Source organism: Eumetopias jubatus, unplaced genomic scaffold (assembly GCF_037043125.1).
Source record: "Eumetopias jubatus isolate StellerSeaLion01/CBP00866 unplaced genomic scaffold, mEumJub1_p1.0 scaffold_1, whole genome shotgun sequence".
Taxonomy (NCBI): Eukaryota; Metazoa; Chordata; class Mammalia; order Carnivora; family Otariidae; genus Eumetopias; species Eumetopias jubatus.
Genome location: NW_028274807.1, coordinates 145754295 through 145777511, shown reverse-complemented (window position 1 = coordinate 145777511; position 23217 = coordinate 145754295). Strand labels below are relative to the sequence as shown.

Here is a 23217-nt window from a genome sequence, read left to right as displayed (position 1 = left end):
GCACCCGGGTGGCTGAGTCAGTTAAGTGCCCAACTCTTGATTTTGGCTCAGGTTGTGATCTTGGGGTCGTGAGATCAAGCCCCGCACCAGGCTTCAGGCATGATGGAGCCTGCTTAAGATTCTTTCTCTCTCTCCCTCTCTCCCTCCTGTTCCTATACCTCACTCTCACACAGGTGCTCTCTCTCTCTTTAAAAGAAAAAAAAAAAAGGCATTTATAAAGCAAAAAATGGTTATAAATAACAACAGAATATTTAATGCTATTAAGGAATAGAGGGTTAGGTGTAAAATGGTATTGTGTGATCATGCTATTATGGTCATGTTCTTTCTTTTGAAAGAGGATCCTTTGGAGAGACATACCGAAATATTTACAGATAATATGATAGACCTTTGACTTGTTTCCAAATGATCGAGGTCGGGATGGGGACCCAGGGAAGGCACTAAGTCATGGGGGAAACAAGGGAGCTGATTATATTATTTTATCTACTTTGTATATTTTGCAGCTCTTCTTAATAAATTAAAAAAATAATAAAAATCAACCTGGCTGCTGATACTGGAGAGTGGAGGGCCAGGGAGAAGCCAGAGGTTCTGAGGAAGCCACTGCCCTGGGCAGGGGAGGGATGAGATGCAGATGAACTGAATGAAACAGGAAGGGGCGGGTAGCAGGGATGGGCTTGCCAGAGAAGACTTCCCCTTACAAGACTTCCCCCTGGCTCCAGCATTTGGCTTCCCCCCTCCTGCCTTGCTCATTCCTTTCCTCCCTCCCAAATTTCCTTCCTCTGTCCCCACTCCTAACCAACCCCCCCCCCACCGCCCGCCTTCCCCATCCCTCCTCCCCCCTGTTTCCTTCCTCAATCCTCTTCCTCCCACCTCCCTTCTCCTCCAGCTAGCATCTTCCTGGCCTGGTTCCCAGGCCGGCGCAGGTGGTCCCGCCCAGCTGGTTCTTCTCTGCAGTGGGGATGCCAGTCGCCACCCCCTTCCAGCCTCCCAGGCCTGTTCTCCCCGTGCTGAGGGCTACCCCCTCCAAGTGTCTTCCAGAGAAGAAAGGCTGTTGCAGGAGCTACTTACACTCCTCAAAACAGCCACCTCAGCAGTTCTGGCCCAGCTCGGGAGGGTGGGATGGGGCCCAACTTGGCAAGGAGACCATGACATGGTTTTTGCTGTTCTTCTCCCTGGAAGTGAGTCCTCTCTTGGGCAGATGATCTCTCCCCCACAGAGCACGGTTGAAGCTAGGAGGGAGCTGACCCTGCAGGGGGAGGGGAAGGGGAAGACCTCTTCGGGATTCCCTGGGACTGCCTTCCTTGAGCAGCACTAAACTCCTTGCCTGCACCCATCACTCCCCACCTCGAGAAGGGGACTGCAGTCTATATTGGGAGGCTGGACCCTGGGCACAAGACCGCTGGCCCCACCAAGATTCTCAGGCCCTGACACATCAACACCACAAAGGCTGGGCTACTGAGAGAGTCCTGGAATCAAGCCATAAGGCCCAATAACCAAGGGGGATAGAGAAGGAAGGGGCTCCCTAATACTTTCCCAGCACAAGGCACTCGGGAACCAAAGAAAGGCTGAAGTTGTATTTTCTGCCAATCTGATGTGATAAGGGGATCAAGTCGATATGAATTTTAATTCGAAGAAAATAAAGACAAGCTGTATTTCATGGACCTGGGACTTTGTGGACCGAGAGTCCCACCCACATGAAGGGGATGGCCAGGAAGGGAACTGAGAGCCTCTGGCTCCGGTGAGGCCCCAGCCGGGCTGCGCCAGACTGCAGACCTCAGACGGCGGTCCCTGCCCAGGGGCGGTACACCAGCATGTGGGCTGCCATCGGGATCTCTGCCCCTCTCACGAGGGCCTGGGGACGGTGACATAGCCTGTTGCCACAGGAAGGCTGTCCACACACAGTCCCAGAGAAATCAGAGAGCAGAGCCTGTGGTTGGGGTTCTGATAATCATCACAGTAATAAAGTAGTATAGTAAATACAGTAAGTAAGTAAATATAGTAAGTAAATATAGTAAGATGCATTAAGGAGTATGGCTGTCCACCCGTGGGCAGAGTCAGGCCGTAAGACCCCAGAGGCCTCCTTGCTAGACATCGGTGGCTAGGGTAGGGGACAGAAGAGGGGCCAGGGACAGGCTGTCCCCACCTCCCCTAAGTCCCTTGCTCTGTTTGCCCAATCTTCAACCATAGCCAAGCCCCAGTCCCCGAGCCCACTCTTCAGTCTGGAAGTCACACGGTAGGTGCGGCAAAGGCCCCAGGTCAGACTGTAGGTCTTGCTGATGGAGCAAAGGAAGCCATCTGGATGCTTTCACCCCAGCCCTGCAAGGACCAAGATGATGGTTGTGCCTGACATTTTCCAGGCCCGGGTTGTGCTCTGTCTTCTCTGACCACAAAGTTGTGCTCAGCCCAACTTTGAGCCCATCCCTTCCTGGGAACACCTGATTTATCAACAGCAGCCTCCGTGTGACCAGCCAGGGTTCCCTCCTCCTGCCTCAGCTCCCACTTGGCAGGTGAGACTGGCCTCTGCAGAAACACCTCCTCGGCCCCGGGGCCCCCACCCCACCAGGCAATGGCTGGCAGCAACCCGTCTGAGGGCGTCCGCTGATGACAGGCCTGCCTCCTCCGTTCCCCACCCAAACGGACATGGTGTGCCTCCTTTGTCTCCATTTTTGCTTCTACGTGTATGTAGGAATGTGAATTAAACATTAAACGCTAAATTGAATTATGTATTAACATAATTCGTAAAATTCCTTATTTGTTAACATCCAGCAAATTATAAAACAGAATTGTGGTCTTCTCCACTGGTGCTCTCCGTGCCTTGTTTTAATATCAGCATGATGATACCCCATAAAATATCTTGGAAAACAGTCTGTCTTCTTTGCTGCTGTCGAGCAGTTTGATTACATAAAAATCATCTGTTCCTAACAGGTTTTAGAATTCTCCTATGATAATCCCAAACATCTTCTTAATAGACTGAACATGGTAATAATATGAACTAGCTCTCTCAAATTTTCCATCTTAAATTCTCCTTCATTCACACGGACTATGGTGATTAGTGTTTGTAATTATTCCTGACCTTTGATGCTTTGTTTTTATTTGCCATGTATTCTTGTCTCTAACCTATCCCCCTCCCCTATACATATGATCTTTTATTGAACTGGTAGGGTTTTCTTAATTTCTCCTTCTTCTAGCTGTTTAGGAGTTACATAGAGAGCTCTATTTTTTTTAATTGATACCCTTACATTTTTAACACACACACTATTCTCTCATGACACCGATTATGTTACTGACCCCATGTCTGTCTTGTTCCACCCACATTATCTTCCTTTTCCAGAATCTCTGCCTGAGATCAGCTACACACCGATTCACAAGAACACAGGGCCGGGAAGTGGGGAAGTGAGAGTGTAAATTTAGATCTCCTGTGGGGTTAGTCTGAGCTCTTCGTGGGGTGGGAGTGCTCCAACCCCCACGGGAGTCCACTGCCCCAGGAATAAGCTCTGAGGGACACCCTGGTACTGTGGTCCTGGGCACTCTCCATGACATTCATTCCTTCTCTGCCCCTAGTTACCCAGAACCTTGCCCCGGACTCCACCTCCCAACACACACTGGCCAAGCCCAGCTCTCAGACACCCCATGCTCTTATAGATGGACACGCTCACATGCACTCCCGCGCACAAAGATGTTGCAGTAAGAGTTTGACCAAGAGACTGTTGTTAGAGAGCAAATGGGGAGTCCTCCCCTTCTAGAGTCTCCCAGAACCACTGCACCATGACCCGCATGCCAAGTGGCACGATGACAGACGGCTAACCCCCTGGACTGAACTGAGCCTTGGGATTTTGAAAAAAGGAGTTCTTTCTCAAGTCATCCCTCTGTGTGCCCAGACAGACTTGGCTCTCCCTGAGAGTAGGACCTGAGTCTCCTCTTTCTGACTCCCGGAGCAGGAGTGCTCCGACTCCCTTCATTATCCATGCCTCAGTTTCCCCTCTGTGGCAGCCTTAGACATGCATCACTTGGACCTTCCCTCAAGAAAGAACTCGCCATTCAGCTGTGAGGAATGCAGTGAGCTGATGCCTCTAGAGGTGGCACTTTCAGGATCTACCCCAGCATTGGAGCTGAAGCCCTGCTCTTCCCAGACAGCTCCCAGCCGTGGACTGAGCACAGTGGAGTTACTAAGGCTTCTGTGGGCCATCTTTGCTCTGGAGCTGGCTGACAGGTTGGCAGAGGCTCTGCCTGATCCTGCTCTCTCCTCCGTTATCTTTCGCAGGGTTCCCCTGCCACCTACCAACTTCCACTGTCTCAGTTCCATCGTGGCATCTGCTCATGGGAGGGCCTGAAATGACGCATCGTCCTTTCTGTTCCCTCTAAGCCCTGACCTCAAGGACCAAGGGATGGTAGAGGCCATTCCAGAACTGGTCCCCACCTGTCATGTCAGGACAACTCTCCCTCCATCACCTGTGCTCCCGTGAACTTCGGTTTCTTCCTAGGTGCAGCTCTAGCATCACCAGAAACCGCCCCCCCAGCGCCCCCCCCCCCCCGCCACCCTGCAAGCAGGGCTAGATTCCCCTAGAGGCATTTGCAGAGCCTGTCACTGGTCAACACCAGTGTAGGTGGGTGATACACGCGGGATAAAGGAATGCTATTTGCTGCCTGCTGTTAAGGAAGGGACATTGGACGGAACATCGTTTCTTTAAATACCTGTCTGGGCCCCACTTGCCCTCCACCAAACCACAGCTTGGGGTGAAAATGCATCTTCTCACAGGAAGAATGGACCCCAAAGAAGGGCAAGAGAGGCTGCATCCACACAAGGATGTGCATGCTCTGGAAGGGGAATCCTGGAGCAGTGACTCCCCAGGCCAGATCCCTGCCTGCCCAACACCCCCCTCCCCCCATGCAAGCCAAAACTACACTGTGGTCCCCAGGCACCATTCCCACTCTACTGCAGCACCACACCACCAGTGAGTTCCTGAGCTGGGAGCCTTGAAGCAGTGAGCGCACGACTCAGGGACGTGGGGAAGGACTGGGGGAGGCAAGGGTGGCACTCAGTGCAGGAATGAGGCAGGCAGCCAGGAAGCCAGGCAGGCTCCAAATGAGTAACTGCAGATTCTTTCCTGCCGTGCCTGTCGTCACGGGGAATGGCAAGTGACTGCCTCTCTCTCTTTCCCCCCCATCTTCTGCACCCCTGTGATTTCCGGCAGGCAGCCGGCAGCCCAGAGGGCTCTGGGGTTTGGGCCACAGACAGGGGATCCAGGAAGGGACACCTCAGAACAGGAATCAGTGCAAAAGGATATGGGAGAGCAGGGGGGCAGAGGGTGGCTGCCGCCCCCTCCCCAAGCCTGGACTGCTGAAGCAAAGGACAACTCCAGATGAGGAACAAAGATCCAAGTCCCCGCTTCTTACCCCCTCAGGTAGCCTGCCCCCCACCCAACCCGCAACTTCTGAAATTGACCCCCTCCCCCCAGAAGCCTTCCCAGACCATTGGACTCGTGAAAGAATGGCTTCCCTATAAGATCCCTCAGGACTCTCAGGTGATGCCCCCTGGGCCTCCAAACACAGAACCAAACAAGCAGAAACCGTTAGTAAAAAACGTGGTCAAATCTAACCTGGGCTGAATTCTTTTAAGTTTTTGTTTGTGTTTGCTCTTTTCTTTTTTTCTGCTCCTTCTTTCCCTTCTGAATTTGTTTTGTGCCTTTTGATATGTAAGGAAGGGTGGGTCCCCCAGGGGAACAATTCCGAAAGAACAAAGGAGTAATTTTTATGGCAAAGAATCTGCAGGGAAACTATTCTCCCTTAGTCACCTGCTTCCTTCCTGGGAGCCAGGGGACTGCCTGAGCGTGGAGAGGCCCTGCCAGTCACTCTCACTGCCGCTAGCCTGCCCAGGGAGCTAAAGAGGTTTCTTGTGGACCACCCTCCCGAGCAAGAGGAATGGCAGCCCATCTCTGGTTGGGAGCCTTAAGATTCCCAGTAGTCAGGTGGCAAAGTGGGGTCTGGCTCCTTCCTAATTCCCCAATCTTCACCCCCATCACAAAGTACTCTCAAGTACCCAAGATTCCTGTCCTCGGAGAGAGCAGAACTTCAATAGACCAAGAGACAAGCTTTAATGATGGGATTTCAGCATTCTGTGACTGGCTAGGCGGTGTGTACATATGTGTGTGCATATGCGTGTGCGTGTGCTTGTGCATGTGTGTGTAGAGTGGGCAAGGGTTTATGAGAGCCAAAGCCCACGGATTTGCCATTCATGTCTAGGACTCCTAGGACACTGTGCCAGCAGAGGTGACTCCCCAGAACTCGGACCCAATTCCACTGTCCTGCTGGAGAACTGAGGCCTGAGAAGGGGTTCTGTCAGGGTCACAAGGGGAGGCAAGGACCCCTGGCTCCTGAGCCTAACTTGGCCCCCAGAAGTGGAGATGCCTAAGAAGCCTGGAGAGTCTTCAAACACATCCTCCACTAAGGGATTGGGTCCAAACCCTAGAATGGCCAGGTCAGAGGCAGAGGCATCTCCCCTGTTTCCCGTTGGGGGAAGGGTTTATGTCCAGGCTCATCTGGAAGAAGGTGGAAATTGTGGAGAGTACAATAGCTCTCCTCTGGCAAGAGGTCCCAATGTCTTACGCACAGCACAGAGTCCGGCACACTGCAAGCTATTAATAAATGTGCAAGGGTGGGGGGTAGGGAGAGAGGGAGAAAAGGAGGAAGCAAACGCTAGCACCCCAAATAAACCTAAATTGAGGAGGGGCTGGGAGCTCATCCCTTTCAGGCTTTTCCCTAATTCCCCATAACTTCATCCCACGCCAGAAAGTCAGCGGCCCGAGTATCCCCGCGCTGTAAGGAGGGAAGCCAGGTGGGTCCGCGGGGATGCACCTGCTGGTCAGCCAGCGCCCGGATTTGGACCTCCATCAAGGAGCCTCGCTTCCCGTTGGGAGACCGAGGAACTCGCCAGTCCTCCCCGCCCCTCCACTGGACACTGTCATCCCCTTATCACATTCATCCACCATCCACCCTATCTCTGCCGCCACCACGGCCACCTCCAGCCTCCATCACACCGTTCCGAGCCCTCGGAAAGAGGGCAAGGCATCCACCTGCTCTTGGTCTACAAGAAGACCTTCTGGGGCGCGGCGCTGGTTGAACCGTCGCCTCATTTTAGGGACGAATAAAATTGAGCCCCGAAGACGCGAAGTGGAGACAAGCTGGTCCGCTGTCACCCAGCACCCGACCCGCTCAGGCTTGGAAGCGAGGCACCAGAGGCAGGCGGCCCGAGGCCAGGCCTTTCTCTGCAGTTCAGTTTCCCCGGCTGTAAAACAGGGAAGGCGGGAGGAGGAGGAAGTCTCCTGCTTCATTACAGGTAGGTTGTGCAGCCTGGTCCTGAGCACCAGGGACAGATCTTCCCTCCCCGCGTGGGGGCGCTGGAACTTCGGCCCAGCCTCCCTCGGGAGGTGCCGGGGCCGTGACTCGCGAAGGCGCGGACGTGCCATCCTCCCTCAAGCACGACCCTTCACTCTCGGGTCGTGAAGGGCCCGGGAGCCCAGCCAGTGCCAAGCGCGCCCTGCCGGGTCGCCTGGGCTCGGGGGCGGGGCACCGAGGAACCCGGAGTCGGGCCTCACTCGCGCCCTTGTTTCCCCTCGCTCGGCCCGTCGGGAGGAGGGATGAGCTGGGGCGATTGAAAATGGATCAAACCACGTGCCCCACCTCCGGGTCGCTTACAACCTAGGACCCTACTCAGGCCGCAGCCCACAGCCTGGGGGATAAGAAGTGACTTGTCCTGTCTCGTAGTCCTGCCCGCCCGCACCAGTCCTCCGAGGCGCAATAATGGGGGATATGGGGAGGCTGGCTGGGAGGCTTCCTGGAGGAGGTAGCTCTGAAGGTGGACGTGGAGAGCGTCCTGGGGCGGGGCTGAGGGGGTTGTGCGGGAGTGGGAGATGGCATCCAGGCGATAACCCTGAGCTAAGCAGGGAAGGATGCGGCGTGTTGGGGTCTTGAGACTACCGAGGATGCGGTCGGAAGGGGAGAAGGCTTGTGAATGCCAGGCGACTGAGGACTGACGTGCGGGGATCGGCGGAGGGAGCGCGGGGACTCCCCACTGGTAGGAGAGCCCCCCAGCCCCGCCCCACACCTGAGCGGCGGCCCCGCCTCTGCCGATCCATTGGCCAGACCCGCCGCCCGTCAGACGAGCCCCCGGGGCCCGCCTCCAGCACCGAGCTGCGCCTCTTCGCGCTGGGGCCACCGCGACCGCGCCACTCTGCCGGGGCTCCCCGCCGTCGACCGCGCGGTGCGCCGCCTGCCCGCCCATTCCCTGCGCCGGGCCGCTTGCCGCGGGTTCAGGGCGGACCATGCGTCCGAGCAGCCCGCCGCCCGCCGGCTGGCTCTGTGTGCTGGCCAGCGCCCTCGCTTGCGCCCTCGGCCCCGCGGTGAGTGCCCGCCCGGCAGCCCAGAGCCTCGGCCTCCGCCGGTGGAGTGGGGGCAGTGGGAGCCGGGCCGTCTGTGCGCACGTCTGTGTAAAGGGAATGCGGGGCACGGAGCACCGGGTCTCGCCTCCCAGCTCAGCCTCGGACCGGATCTAGACCCGAGGGGTGGGGTCCTGGTCGCTCCTAGTCCCTCCCAGCGCTGCTGAGGGCCTGCTCAGAGCGGCGATCTGGGACACCGGTGGAGGGGCGCCAGGAGAGAGCGTGCTCCATAAACTTGCCTTCGGTGTAGTGGCTGCGTTTTGCGTGGGGCGGGGAAGTCAGTGGGTGCAGGGTGGGGGACTGTGGTCGATTGAAATGGAAGGCCTGGTAGACAGTGGGTGGCAGAGAGGGTGTCTGTGGGCTTCGTCGTTGTGTGCTGTGCCCCTCTGGAGGTATCGGTGGGGCGTTGTGTGTTACGTGTAGGAGTGACGTCTCAGCAGCAGACCCGCTGGGCAAGGGCTTTTGGGATAAGGTGGCTGACTGGCAGGCCCTTCCTGTGCCCTCCCACTGAGCAGAGCTGCCAGGTAAGAGCCCCAGGTGGAAGGTGGTGGGCAGTGAGAGGTTGAGGGCGGTGTTTATGAGGAAGGGCCAGACATGTGCTTGGAGAAAGCTGAGCAAGGTGCACACAGCCAAGAAGCAGTGGCGTCCTCTTTCTCCCGCTTCTGCTTCCTCCCCACATAGGTGTCTGTATGCCTTTGATGTATGTGTGCCAGTGAGCCACCCCCCCCCCACCGCCCCGCGTGGCTGTGCCCTCGTGTGTGGCTCTGGGTGGCTCACCTCTAGGACAGATGCTGATTCAGGCGGGAGATGCATGGATCATCTCCCTCTAAGATCAGGGAAGACCTCAAGACTCATTGAATCCACCCAAGCCCATTTTACAGATGGGCAAAATAAGTCCCAAAGACACCTGTCCCCCACTAATCAGTCCTGGACTGAGGTTGATTTTCTCTCTCTCCCTATCCCAAGACTTGAGGAATCAGGGGTTGCTGCTTAGTCAGAGCCTAAAAACCAAGTGGGTCTCAGATCTGACACCAGCTCCATGTTGACTGGTGAGTGGGTAGAGTATATTGATCACCTAGTGTCTTCTATCCCATGATTACCTCCCTTACCATCACCTCCATCAAAGCAGGAATCTCTGTTTCCATCTAGCTAATGTCTTGACATCCTGGGGACAAGAAACTCATTGCCTGTCCTGGGAGCAGAACTTGTTAACAATTGGTGGGAGCCTCCCCTCCTCCCACTGAGAGGCATGAGACCCACCTCCTGAGCTCTCAAAGCCTCGCTGGGTTCTGGCCCTAAGGCCACAGCCCCAGACCTCTGCACCACTTAGAGCCCCTCAGTGTCATGGAGCTTCCAGGCCTTACCTACAGCCCTCTGGCTCACCCCACTGGGCTCTGACTACACATTCTCCTTGGATGAGCCCCAGTTCTTGGGACTACCACTGGTACCCCATTCCCCAGCCTTGGAGGCTTCTCAGCCCAGGGGCAGGGTGCTTTCAGCAGCGTCTCCTTTCCTTCTTGGCCACATCTGCCCCCCACCTCCTGAGACAATCCAAGCCTGGCTCCTCCAATGCCTATGCTCCCCTGTCTTTCTACATTTTATTCATTTAATACCCTACTCCATCACCTCCTCCAGACAGCCTTCCCTGATTGCTCCAGCCCACTCAGCCCTTCCCACTCTGACCCCACTCTTCAGCCCTACCCACCTCCCAGCCTGGGCTCTTCTGACCATCCCATCTGTCATCCTCGCTGTCCGCCCAGCACCGTGCAGGGCTGGGACCGCAGAGGGAGAAGGACTGGATGAGGGCAGCCTGGAATGAAGGAGTCCCCACATCCTTCTCCACTTCTACCTCCTCCCCACCAGCTCCCACCCTGAAGGGACACCAGGCAATCCCGCTCCAGCCAGACTCAGGGTTGAGGGGGGCTGACGTTAATGGAGCCATAAAATGGCAGCTGCAAAGTTCAGTGTAAAGGCCCAAGGCCTTATCACTCCTGTTTATGGGGCCTTGACCTCAGTCAGGGAAGGGGGAATCTCTGAACAGGGAAGCAAAAAAGGAAAGAAAACCTCTAGTGTCTCAGAAGAGGAAGTCTGCCTGAAGGCCACCTGTCAGGCCTTCCATGGCTCCTACCCCCTGGACAGCAGGCACAGGGGGCAATGCCCAGCCCAGGGAGAGGGGGAGGGGTGTCAGAGGAGGAGCAGATCCAGGTCCTGCCCTGGGAAGATTCTCGGGCTGGTCAGGGAGAGCAGAGCCAGTGGCCCAGGCGGAAGAGCCCAGAGAGGTGTGGGGTGCAGCCTCCCAGCCCTGAGGCAAGGGTCTCTGAGAGGAGCAGTCAGGGAAGGCTCCCTGGGGGAGGCAGGACAGTGCCCTAAAGACTTTGGCCAAAAGGGGCCAACCTTCCACCAGAAACTATAAAAGAGCCTCTGTTGGCAGGAACAATGGGCCTGATCCCAGAAGGAGGAAGAAGCCTCCAGCTCCCCCCAGGCCCCAGAAGCTGGGATGGCCCAGGGGTTGGGAAAGTTTGGCTCCTCCTAACTCCTCTCTGAGGCAGGTTGCTGGCCACCTGCTCCTGAAGGGCTCAGCCTCTGCAGAGGCTGTCCACAGCTGGCCAGGCCCTCTTGGCCCCCAGCAGACCACCTTGTGGGCTTTAGGAAACACAGCTACAGTGAGGTCCGGCCTCCTCCTCGAGTGGAGTGACAACCTCAGGCCCACCCGGGGCTCCTAGGGGACTGTGCTGGAAGAGTGACTCCCCTCGGAAGTTTCTAGCCTCCCATCCTGGCGCCCTGAGTCTCAGCCCTCCCTGATGTTTTTGGAGCCATTAGACCTGGTCCTCACCTTACTCCCATGGCAATGGCCAGTTGCCCTTGAGAACATGTTTGATCTCTGTGGAAGGGCCTCGGTTTCCTCATCACAAAAGGGAGGGTGGGAATCTTGCCCCCCCCTCCCCCGGGCAGGAGAAATAGGAAGAGAGGGCTGGGCTGGAGGCCAGCTCCACCCTGTGACTGGGGCACAATCTTACCCCTTCCGCAAGACTTGAGAGAGGACCAAGTGCTGTGTGACCTGGGATAGGCCATCTCTTCTCTTGATCCCCAGCTCGGGAGCCCTGGGGACAGGGGTGTCTTCATGAGGTAGCCAGGCAATGTGGGGGTGAGGCTCCAAGCCCAGGCAGGTGATGGGTCATCTCAGGGAAGGCCGGGAGGTAGGCAACAGTTTCCTTACACGGTGGGCAGCCTCAATAGCAACCCAACTCCTAGGACCCCTCACTGTGGCCCCTCTGGCCAGGGATGCAGGCACGGGGCCAGCGGATTAGATGAAGCCCTGTCCCTCTCTCCCTGCCTTTGCTGCTCAACCTCCCACACTCTGCCCTCCCCAGTTGGACTTCCCAACACAAATGTATAATATGTGCAAAGTTGCTCCCATACCTTAGATATATTTCAGAAGTAAAAGAAACACACCTTTATCTCTCTACCACATTATGGGTTTTTTAAATTAACTTTTTACTGTGAAAAAAATTTTTAAACGTATAAAAAAGAGAGAGAGAGAAGAATATAATGAGCATGGAAATAGCCAATCCTTGGGGTGATGTCAGCAAAATGGCAGTATAGGAACGTCCCGTGCTCGTCTCATCCCAATCCCTGGGTTTGACAACCGATAACCCATAACAATTAATATTGGCATCATTTCCCTTTTTTTGGCTGAAGTATTTTAACATCAAGTATAGACATTATGACCTTGCACCACACATTATTTTAAGATGCATTCTCTAAAACCAAAGGACATTTTCCTATATCACTATGATACCACCACCACCCCGAACAAAATGAACAGGAATTCCTTAATATCTTACGTTCAGATATCCCCAAACAGCGTTTGGTCCAGCACCCCAAGCTGCATGGTGATATTAGGGGTCTGACTGCAAGGATCCTTCACCTGTACAGTGAGCTGGTGGGTGGGTGAACATCAAGTCCTTCCCTGGACAGGGCCCCAGTCTTTATCTGCTCCCCAGTTTCATGTGGCTCATGATGTGAGGGTCTGTATCTCTCAGGAAGTGCCTCCTGCTATCTGAAAAACAAGTTCTTCCTGTACACATCAGAAAAGGAGGAAGAGGTCACCAACGACTCTGTATGGAAGACTCAGCCCATTGTCTGTGCTGGCTTACAGCGCTCTGCAGATGGGCCCAACACCAACATCATCACCCCACACACCGTGTGTGTAAACTGAGTCCTCTTTCCCCCGGGGTGCCCAGGATGGCTTTCAAGAGGCAGAGGATTTAAACCTGAGTCCCTGCTTCTCCTGCTTCACCGGCCATTGCCACAGTGATCCTCTACAAAGAATCCCTGAGAGGCTTCGTGTCCCTAAGGATGCCCCGCCAGAAGGGCCCTTAAAAATGGGGCCAGGCTTAACCCCCGATGGAACATCTTTAAGCTTGTATTCTAATAATGAGAGCCCTTGTGCTGGGACCACCCTGAGATGTGGAAAGTTCTTTCTTGCTCCACTCCCACACCAGCATCCCTGGGTCTCCCTCTTTGTCTTACCCCTGTCCGCCCCCCACATACCACCCAGAGCTCGGCCTCTCCCAGGAGGAGGTGTGGTTAGCAAAATTTGGATATTCAGAAAGGGGAGGCTTCAGATTATTGGCAAAAGGATGTAAAAATAGGGAGGGGGGAGAAATCAGACAGCAGTAAGGGGTGAGGGAATGCCCGACTCGAGGCCTCCCCTCTGGTGGCACAGCGGCCACCCGGCAGCCGGCAGGACCTGCAGACTGCCTGGAGTTCTGCAACATGTCCAGGCTGTGGCGAGGCCCGGGTCCAGACGCAGATGGCAAGGCCAGCCGGGCGCAAGGGGCTGGCTGGGCCCTTGGCAATGACCGCTAACCTTTCTTGGCGGTCCCCTGGTGTCCTTGACATGTGACCCTGGACACAGCCCTGGAAGTAGATGGTGCTGTCATTGTCCCCCTTTTACAGATGAGGCGGGGAGACTTACCCAAGGTCACCCAGCCAGGAAGTGGTGGGCAGTCTGATTCTGGAAGAAGGAGTTGCTTCTTCCAAAGCAGCCGTAGCATGCTGTGGGCTGCCCCAGGACTTCAGAGACATTTTTTAATTCGTAAAATGTGCAAATCTGCAGTGACCGGTCAGGAAGTTGTCACACGGTGTGCACACCTGTGTAGCCACCACCCAGATCAAGCTAGCCCACGTTCCCCTTACCCCAGACGTCTCCCCTGTGCCCCTCCCCAATCGGATGCGGCCTTATTTCAACTTCCTGGACTGCCCTCTGCGAAGCTGGGAGCATATTTCTCCACTTTTCTGTGGCTTCCGCATCCCATGATTTACCTCACCTTCCTGTGGCCCCCGGCCCACTGCCCCCTGTCTCCTCCTCTCCTTCCCCCACCGCACCTTCTCCATCTTCTCACCAATTCAAACACAAAAGCCAGAATGAAGGGCACAGCCTGGGAAGCTGGGTTGAGGTCCTGTGTGCCTTTGACCACACTGCTTTCTCTCAGGGTCCTCAGTTTCCCCTTGTGGTTCTTTGTTGCCCCATTATTTCAATGGGGGGAGGAGGCTCAAATAAATCATGGGATATGAGCTGGTGATGGGGGAATGGTAAATGGAAATGGGACCACCCTTGCTCTTTATTCCCCCGTTCCCCAGTCATCCCTGGCAGGGGCAAAGGGCCCTCCTCAACAAGCCTCAGAAGCACAAGTCATTCAGGGTAGCTCCCGGGGCTTGGCAATTTGTGGGCAGGAGGTTCTTTCTTCTGTCTCACCAAATCCAACAGCCTGCTGCATTTTAGACCCCTCTCAGAAACCAGCTGCCTCTCAGACGGACTCCTGCTCCCTCACCAGGCTCCCTTGGCTCCTACTGTCACAGTTCTCTGTCCCTGGATGAGGCTGAAGGTTCTGATTCCAAACCAGGAGCTGTGAGCTCAAGCTCCCCTTGAGGGGTGGGTGGGGCACCCACAAAACCTGAGTCAGCCCCTCTCCCTGTCTTTCAGAGCCCCGAGCATCTAAGAGCCACAAATCCCAGCATCTGCACCCTACCCCAGATCTCAGGGAGCCCCACCTGGAGGAGAAAGCTCTGCTTTCTCCCAAGACCCTCACAGTGAGGACAGAGAGGAGGGACCCAGGTAAGCAGGCAGAATTCATGAGATTTGGTTAATCCCTGCCCCCAAGCAGAGACTCAGGATTCTCCTGCCAACATCCAGTCCGTAACCTCCCACATCCAGCCAGTACTGTGGCAGGGGACAGAAGAGGACCCAGGTGCAAGGGAGGCTACAGATTTCCTCACTCTTGTCCGGGTCTCCTCTTCTGGGCTCAGGAACTCCTGTGATAGAGAGGGTGCTGGGGGCTCCATCTGGCCTGAAACTTCCACCTCAACCCACCCACAAGGTCAGGTGACTTGAAGCTCATTGGAGCTCAGCCCAGCAGGGGAATTAGTGAGGGCCTGAGAGAAAGCCCTGCTTTCTCCTCTCCATGTGGGGCACCAGGAGACAAGTCAGGAAATATAGGCAGTAGTAGAAATAGGGAAGGCCTTGAATGCCAGTTTTGAAGTGTGGGCTTTGACTCGTAGGCCCTGGGGACCTTGGGTTGCAGGCGGTGGGGCTGAAAGCTAGTACACTTGTCCAGGCAGGAACTGATGAGGCCTGGCCCCTGCCCGTGTCCCACAACTTGTCTCCTGATGCCTCAGGACCCTTGGCTGCAGCCACACCGTGTATTTGCAACCTTGCGTGTATTAGGCATTTTCAAACCTCCATGCTTCTCTACACACTGCTCCTACTTTTTGGAATGTTCTTACTCCACCTCTAATGATCAAATTTACATCCTTCAAAGATGCACCTCTACTACCCATTCTCTATGAAGCCCACACCCCAGCTATATCCCACCCTGGAACCCTTTCCTGGAATCAGTAGGCTTGGCTGTATCTGGCTGGGAATTTTCCAGTTTAGTGTGTCTGGAGTCCAGAGGTATAATGAGGATGTTTAGCATAGGGAAATAAGTGGAAGAGGAAGTTCAAAGTCTGCCTGAATTCCTCAGTGATAAGGGCTACAGGGAGCTGCCCTGGCCCTGTCCCCCAAAGAGCAATGGTAGATCAGATGGCCCAAGGCAAGGTCATGGAGCAGGATTGATGTAGTCCAGACTAGTGGTCAGAGATGCAGGTCCCATCTAGGAACGTGCACTTGCTAGGGGATCTCAGGTCCCCCACTGGGTCTCTCTTTCCTCTACCCTTCTGCAGATGGGGTCTAACACTCAGCTAAATTGGCGTGAAGACTGAGCTCATCTTCCAGCCTACCCTCACTTTATTCAGAGACAGCCCACACTGCCAGATTACCTCAGGGCCTCCTGCCCCTCCTCTGCAAACTGCCACTCAGGAAAGGCTTTGTGGCTATGCTGCTGGGTGGGGCAGGCAGAGTTGTCTAGAGAAGTTGACCCAACAGCCTTCCACCGTCAGAGAGTGGTAAGCAGAAGGTGCTAAGAACCCTATGATGCCCTTGGTGATTAAAAAGGAATTATCTCTTGGCAAACAGCATGGCCACAGCTCTGGCTTAAGAGGACCCAGCAAAGGGGTGCCTAGGTGGCTCAGTTGGTTAAGCATCTGACACTTGATTTCAGCTCGGGTTGTGATCTCAGGGTCGTGAGATTGAGCCCTGCATTTCTCCACCCTGGGCATGGAGGCTGCTTGAGATTTTCTCTCTCTGTCTCCCTTTACCCCTCCCCCTGACTTGCGTGCTCTCTCAAAAAAAAAAAAAAAGAGGACCCAGCAAATGAGGGCATCCACTGTCCTGTCCTCAGAGCACAACTCCGGACTTTTTTGGTTACAGGGATAGAAAACTCAACTTACTCAAGCAATAAGCAAAGATACTGACTCATGTTGCTGGAAACAGGGTTACTTTCAGGCATGGCTGCGTCCAGGGACTCAGAAAATGTCAAGAGGACCCAGTTTTTCCTCCATCCCGTTATTCAGCCTTTACCTGTGTGGCCTTCATTGTTGTGTTCCACAACAACACAAGAAGCAACAAGATGGTAGCAGCAGTCCCAACCCCTGCACCCTTTGAGGTTTCCAGTCTAGTTGGAAAGACCAAATCTATTTGTCTAGTCGCTTAATCCAAAATCCCAGGAATGAGCCTGCTGGCTCTGAGCAGCCTGACTTGGGCCACGTGCCAGGCACTAAGGCCAGGAATGCTCTGACGGGCTCAAGTCTGATCACCTCTTAGAAGACACCAAGCACCCCAAGAACTAGGAGTGGGGAAGGAGGTAGTTTCCCAGATCGAGATGATGACATGGCACCAGAGGAAGGTAAAGGATGGTAGAAGGCAGCAACAACAGATGGTCTACTACCATCCATCCCATGTTCATGTTGTGGCGGGGGGGGAGGGTTGTGGAGAATGGGCAGGAGACACAGGCGAGGCTGGGAGGGGGCCAGAAGGCAGAACAAACTGCATTGCTGGAGGGCAGTAGGGCTGGGAAGGCATTTTGGGGAGAAGCGTGTTCCAGACAAGCAAGACAGACCAATGGTGGGACATGAGCCAGTCCCCAGGTTCTTCTTCCAGAAGTCACCTCTGGGGTCCTTTGGCCACCCCTCTTCCCATGCCTGAGCAGCATGCACCGGCCACAGATCACTGAAGACAGAGCATCTCGAGTGTTTGAGTCTGAGTAATGTTTTGGGGCAAGAAGGGAAGCATGTGACCCCAAAGAGGGACCACAGCACATTTCCTTCAAATCCCATGTATTTTCTTTGAAACAGTTATATGAATAACCATATCCTGCTCCATAATAGATCTGTGTTACTTTCCATATGCCAAGTTTTAAATGATTTACCAGCTCATGTCTTTACCTCCATTGGCTGATAAAGTTCACAGTCCAAGATGGAACCCAGGTTCACTGTGGGGCTTCCAGGCCCATGGCACATGGGCGGGTGAGGCCCGGGTGCTGGGACATCTGAAAGGCATCCTGGACAATGAGGCCTTCCCCTTGCACCTGGGCTAGGCCAGCTGTGGTTCTTAGCCAAGTATGGGAAAGTTGGACATTGAGGACCTCTGTGACAATGAGGCTTCACCATGGCCTCCACAAGGGACAGGAGTGTTGAGTGGAAGGGACTCAGCTGTGCAGCCTCTTGAGCACTGAGTTGTCCAGCTTCTGTTTGGACCCCATTCCTCTATAGCAATGGAGAGTCTCTGGCACCTGGGATGCTTATCCCTCTGTGGGGTCACCTTACTTAGAACAGTGGTCAAAGTCACACCCTTGGTACCAGGCCAGAAGGCAGGAAGTGCTTTCCTCCATAGCCCCACTGCAAAATGCCTTTGAGTCAGCAGGGGAGCTGCTTGAGGCCTATTTGAGGGAATTGAGGACCTTGTCCCAGGGCAGGAGGGACAAGATGGAAGAGACACCGAGAGTATTTGATGCTGGAGCTGCCTTGCTGAACTTTCTCCAACGGCCCTGTTGGGGAACTGTGGCATTCTCTTCCCTGAGCAGGGAGAAGGAAACTGATATGGGGTTGCCCAGGAGTGGCAGCCACTTCCCCAAAGCCAAAGAGACTCGCAGAAGTTTCCACCAGCTCAGTGGATCCTCCATGGAGGCCTTCACCTGCCTTTGCCCACCCAGTGGTTCCCAAGACCTGTTTTTTCCTGTCTGTCCCTGGGCAGCCATCACCCGTACTCACATGTTGGCCCCAATGCCAATGTCCGCCTGCCCCCATGCCAGCAGGCAGGTCTGGTTCCATCCCTGATCCCTGGCCAGCGTGCGGGAAAGGGGAGGCTGGGAGGCGTGGGCCTTCCCATCCCTTGTCCCCACCTCCCAGGGGCAGGGACAGAGGCAGAGGCAGAGGAGGTGTGGTGGGATGGCAAGCCATCCTAGAGGGGCCTCTCGTATTTCCTGAAACCTCCCCTCCTTCATTAGATTTCATACCGCTGGAATCGTTCAGAAGCTAAGAAGAAAGCCGGTGAGGTCCGGGCAAGGAGGGCCAGTGTCCTCCTCCCAGCCTGGTGACCCAGGAGACAGCACAGCCTCCTGGAATGGGGACAGAGCCTGGAAGATGCAGCCCCAGACTCCTGGATTCCTCCCAGGCCTGGCTCCAGGGACCTAACTCCTCATAACCCGGTAGCACTAGCTGGGCCCCACTCATCCAGAGAGACTGAGGCAAGGACCCAGGACTCCCAACCCAGGCTGGAGGGTGGCAGAGTCCTGAGGGCCAGCTCTGGGCCCCACAGAGAGGCCCTCCAACCTTCGTCCAGAGTAATGCCATAGTGCCCCCCCCACCCCCACCAAAAGACCAAGTTGTTACAGCTGCAGCACTGTTAGAAGCCACCAGGAAGCCATGACAGGGCCCTCCAGGCAGACCCAGCTTTGGGGACGGCGGACAGGAGTTCGGGGTCCAATCCAGGTCCGGGTCGGGTTTTAGTCTGGGGTTGGGATTGGGGTTCTGTCTGGAACTTGGGTCAGTCAAGTGACAGGCCTTGTTGGGCCTCATGTTCCTGGAGTCTGTGGATGAGAGGTAGGCCACTGATGAGGATGACAGGTCCCCTCCCTGTCTCTGTCCCCCAGGGTGGCCAGGCAACCAACCCGCAGTGGGAGGAAGAATGTTACCATCTGCGGATGATCGAGGTGCAGCACAAGAGGTGCCTGGAGGAAGCTCAGCTGGAGAATGACACAGCAGGTGAGGCCCAGCAGGAAGAGAGGGCCCCGGACCCCTCAGGGAGCCCTGCTTCTCATCACAGTGTGAGCCCAGATCCAGGTACATTCCTCCCACACATGTTGGGTGGGGATGGCACCATGGAGCTGCTGGGGGCGAGGAGAGGATGCTGGAAGAAGCTGGGGGACCAGATGGAAGCAGGAAGCCCTAACAGGTCTCTCTGATCCCACCACCTGCCCCAGGTCTGGGAGCTCCCTGCTGTTCACCAAGGAGAACGCACTAGGTTGGGGGTTCTGAGGCCCAGCTCCTTCCTCCCAACCCCAGACTCTGCACCCAGACGTGCCACCTACACACACTTCCCTCCCCAGCCCAGCCCATCTTCAGCAGACCAGATGAACCATCAGCTCATTCATTGTCCAGCTGAAGAGACGAGTCACAGTCAAACCTAGAGGCTGAACACATGGGGGCCCAGTTCTTCCTCCTGAGGGGGTGTGGGAGAGCTCCAGCCTCGTGGTGGGAAGGGTGATGCCAGGGGCACCCTCAGGCCGAGGCTGCCCAGCTGCCCAGAGCCGGGAAGACCATCCCATCAGACGACAGACAGCACCCTCTACCCCCCACTCCCCCACCCCTGGTACCCTGCACTTGGCACGGCTGCCCAGGGAAGGAATGGGAGGAATTAGAGACCTTCCTTTGAAGGGTACCCTTGAGCCAGATTCTGAAGGGTGGGCAGGATGTGGAGAAGCAGAGAGACTGGGGGCGGTGGGAGGTGCCTGGGCAGACTGCTTATGAGGAGTGGGGGTGGGCGTGGAGCTCAAGGCTCCCTGAGGGCGGGGAAGGGCCAGAGCAGCTGGGCAGCTGTGCCTGCTCTGGGTGTCCCTACCAGGTCACCTCCCTGAGGCCACACTTGCAGTTATGTAACCGCCTTGCTCAGGAATAGGGAGCATCTTTACACCCCCCGGGCTCCCCAGTCTCCTGTCACCTCTCTGAGGCTGACAGTTATGCAACCCCTCCTGGATCCCTCCTTCTTGGCCCTGGTGCCCAGAGTCTCTGCCTCCTGCATCATAAGGGAGTGTCTGTAGCCTCCTGGAGGGCCTTTACCTCCCCCCGCCGCTCTTAAGGAAGGACAAAGCCGTGCCTGCTGGGGCCTTCAGACTAAGCCCTGGGTGAGGGGTGGCCAGACCACCCACTGCCTGTGCACCACCCCCCACCCTCCAGGGCAGGGAGGCAGGAGATGTGGTAGATGGGCCTCAGCGGGCCCCAGCAGTGGGGTCTGGGACTGCAGGCAGCCCAGAGAGGCCGAGACCCCAGAATCCCAGGCCCCACTGCAGTGCCTCCTAGGCCCCGAGGGCAAGCCACCCTCGTGATCCCAATGAGGTCATTGCTGGCACAGGGCACCTGTCGGGTGCCAACATCCTGTCACCAGGAAGGCGGCCTCGGATCCAGAGCAGGGCGAGTATGCGTCTGTGGGCGATGAGTCTGCCCGTGACCTTGTGTGGGGCTTTGTGCATGTTCGTGCGTATCCAGATGTGTGCTCTTAGCCCACGTGGGTCTGGAGCTGCCTGTGCCTCTGGGACCTGTAAAGCCCCATGTCGGACTCTGAGTGTCTCTCTGTGGCAGGGGCATGTGTCTCTGTAAGCCTGGCAAGGCCTGGATATGTCTGCCTGGTGTGCCGTGTCTTTGTGTGTTGGTTTGTGGATGTGTGCGTGTATCAGTGGGAATATCTGCAGTATGCCCACTCCTGTCTATGCATGTGTATCTGTGAGTTGCATGGGTGTCTCTGTGCCTTTGTTTGCTTGCTTGTGCCTGGTCTTTCCATGTCCAAGTAAGCATACGTGTATGCGTATTTGCATGTACGTCTGTGGTTCTTTTGTGTCTGGGGAGTGCGCGTCTGTGTGTCTGTCGGTGCGCACGTGTCTATAAAATGGCAGAGCAGAAGCCCCCTGCCCTGCCTCACCACCTCCCACCCCAGGCTCCAGACTTGTTTTCTTGCTGAGGTGGCAGTCCCCAGTGGGCACACACAGCCCGCCAGGGCCCTGCATCTCTGTGGGCCTGGGGACATATGGGGTGGGGCCCGTGGGGCCTCTCTGGGGCACGCACAGAGACAACAGGCTCTCCACATCACTAGCATTTGCTTGCCTGTCACTCCCTTCTCAACTTCCTGAACCTGCTGCCTCCTCCAGGAAGCTTCCCTGACCACATGCCCTCCATGGCCTTTCTTCCCTGGCTCCCCTGCCATGTCACAGTTCACAGACCAGTCCTGGTGGTGTTGAGAGTCCTTGAGGCCAAGTGCAGCCTCCCGAAGGGCAGTGCCCAGTCTCCCTCTCCCTGTGCCGCTTCTGGGGAAGCTGAGCTCAGGGCCAGGGACCCAGCTCCATGCTGAGCTCGAGATCCAGAGGGCTTGAAGTCTGGCGGGGACCCAGACACAATAACTGGCCTACAAAACAAGGTGTGCCCAGCATAGTCAGAGGGCTAAACAGTCCAGCAGAGCAAAATTCCCCATAAGAAATGGGCCTGGAGCCCTTCAGAATGGGAGGAGTGCAAGAGGTTTGCTGGAAAGGGAGCGTAGGAACGTGTGAACAGGCTGCACCATTCACCAGCAATGTGACCTTGGGCTAGTTACCGTATTGCTCCGTACCTCAGTTACTCCTCTGTAAAATGGGAGGGTTAAATAAGTTGTTTATTTAAAGAGAGTAGGACAGTGCCTCCCAAATACAAAGGCTATGTAAGCATTTGCTGATATTATTAACAGGGCCTTGAACGGCTAGCTGGAGGTGCCTGGCCTCGTGGACCCCTCCAGGGCCTCCAGAGAGGCTGGCACAGGAGTGGAGGAGGGACTGGGAGCCAGAGGGAGGCCACAGAAGCCTCAAGACAGAGTGGACAGAAGTGGTTGGGGCCCCCAAGGAAGGGAGGTCGTGCTCTCTGCCCAGGCCCCGCAGATCCAGGGGCTGTCAGCCTTCAGCCTCTGCTCCCCCCCCGCCCCCCCCGCTGCTGCAGCCCCAGAAGGCCCCCCTCCCCACCGCCAGCCCATCCGGCACTCAGGGTCCCAAGTCTCCTCCCCAAGTGGGCACATCCTTTCACCTCCTCCTCCCAGGCCCCCTACGTGAGAACTTAGGAACCTTCGGACCTGGGCTGGGCTGGGCTGGGTGCAACTGGCATTGACTTTGGCTTGGGGGTTGGGTTTCCTTAGGAAATCTATGGGCCCGGCAGGGTTGCCAAGAAACAGTGAATTCTCCCCCAGGCAAAGGGATCCAGAGGAGTCCCAGTCCCTCACTGGCACCCAGACCCCAAACAGGCAAAATCATGCATCTGCCTATTATAGCAGACGCCTAGGGACCCCGCTGTGCACCCTTCACCAGCCAGCCCTCAGGGCTCACCTGCAGGGCGGGGTTTTCTCTGAACTTACCTCCTGAGCACCACCACCCCACAGTGCAAATCACAGTTTGACTGAGTTGGGGGCATATGTGTTGCTTTTTTAATTTTCTGAAGACACCTCAAGACCTAGCTGAATCCCACCACCCCATCGTACCCGGCACCTCCTTTTATGACAAATATTTTTTAATGTCTCCTTTACTATAAAACGGAATTCAGGACATGTGCATTCATTTTTTTTTTTTTAATGAAGTTCTGGTTGTAAAAGAAAAATAAAAAGGAAAATGATTTATAATGAAATACTATGCACATATTCAGGCACGATCACACTGACAGATAAGACACAGTCTGAAGACTGTATCTATGCTTGTCCGTTCTGGAAATGTGACGAGTAGGTTGACCTACACGGTGGTTGCTTCCCTGACTCAGGTCCACGGACAACGTTGCTGGAGGTAATGTGATTTTCCAAAACCTTAATAATGTTCAACATACAATAAAGCACAGTCTTCCCTCCCTTTACTCAGTTGCATTTCTGGAAAACCCCACGTATGTTAAACCTGTACAGTAAGTACCTGGTGTTTATATGCAAAATGGAGTAAGAGTCTAGGCTCTGGTCATTACAAAAGGTTTTCACCTACACAAATGCCCAGGGGCTCATCTGAAAGTCTTGCAGAATACTACACAATTCATTATTGTGTGACACCTTGCAGGATGTCTGCCTGACATCCCTGGCACCTGCCCATAAATGCAGGGTGAGACCCCCAATCTCTGCAACAAACAAAACCCCCACCACTCTTCA

General features: G+C 55.5%; 1 protein-coding gene across 2 annotated transcripts in view; it reads left to right on the top strand.

Annotated features, from left to right (window-relative positions):
* The first annotated feature begins 8315 nt into the window (after positions 1–8315).
* Positions 8316–23217, top strand: part of VIPR1 (vasoactive intestinal peptide receptor 1) — a 31174-nt gene continuing 16272 nt past the window's right edge. Inside the window, exons 1-2 of one of the 2 annotated variants that reach the window (XM_028106972.1) lie at positions 8316–8393; positions 18962–19073. In XM_028106972.1, the coding sequence (XP_027962773.1) occupies positions 8316–8393; positions 18962–19073 (190 nt within the window). Of the gene's footprint in view, positions 8394–18961; positions 19074–23217 lie in introns of those variants that run through there. The other variant, XM_088026535.1, reaches the window with a different exon arrangement.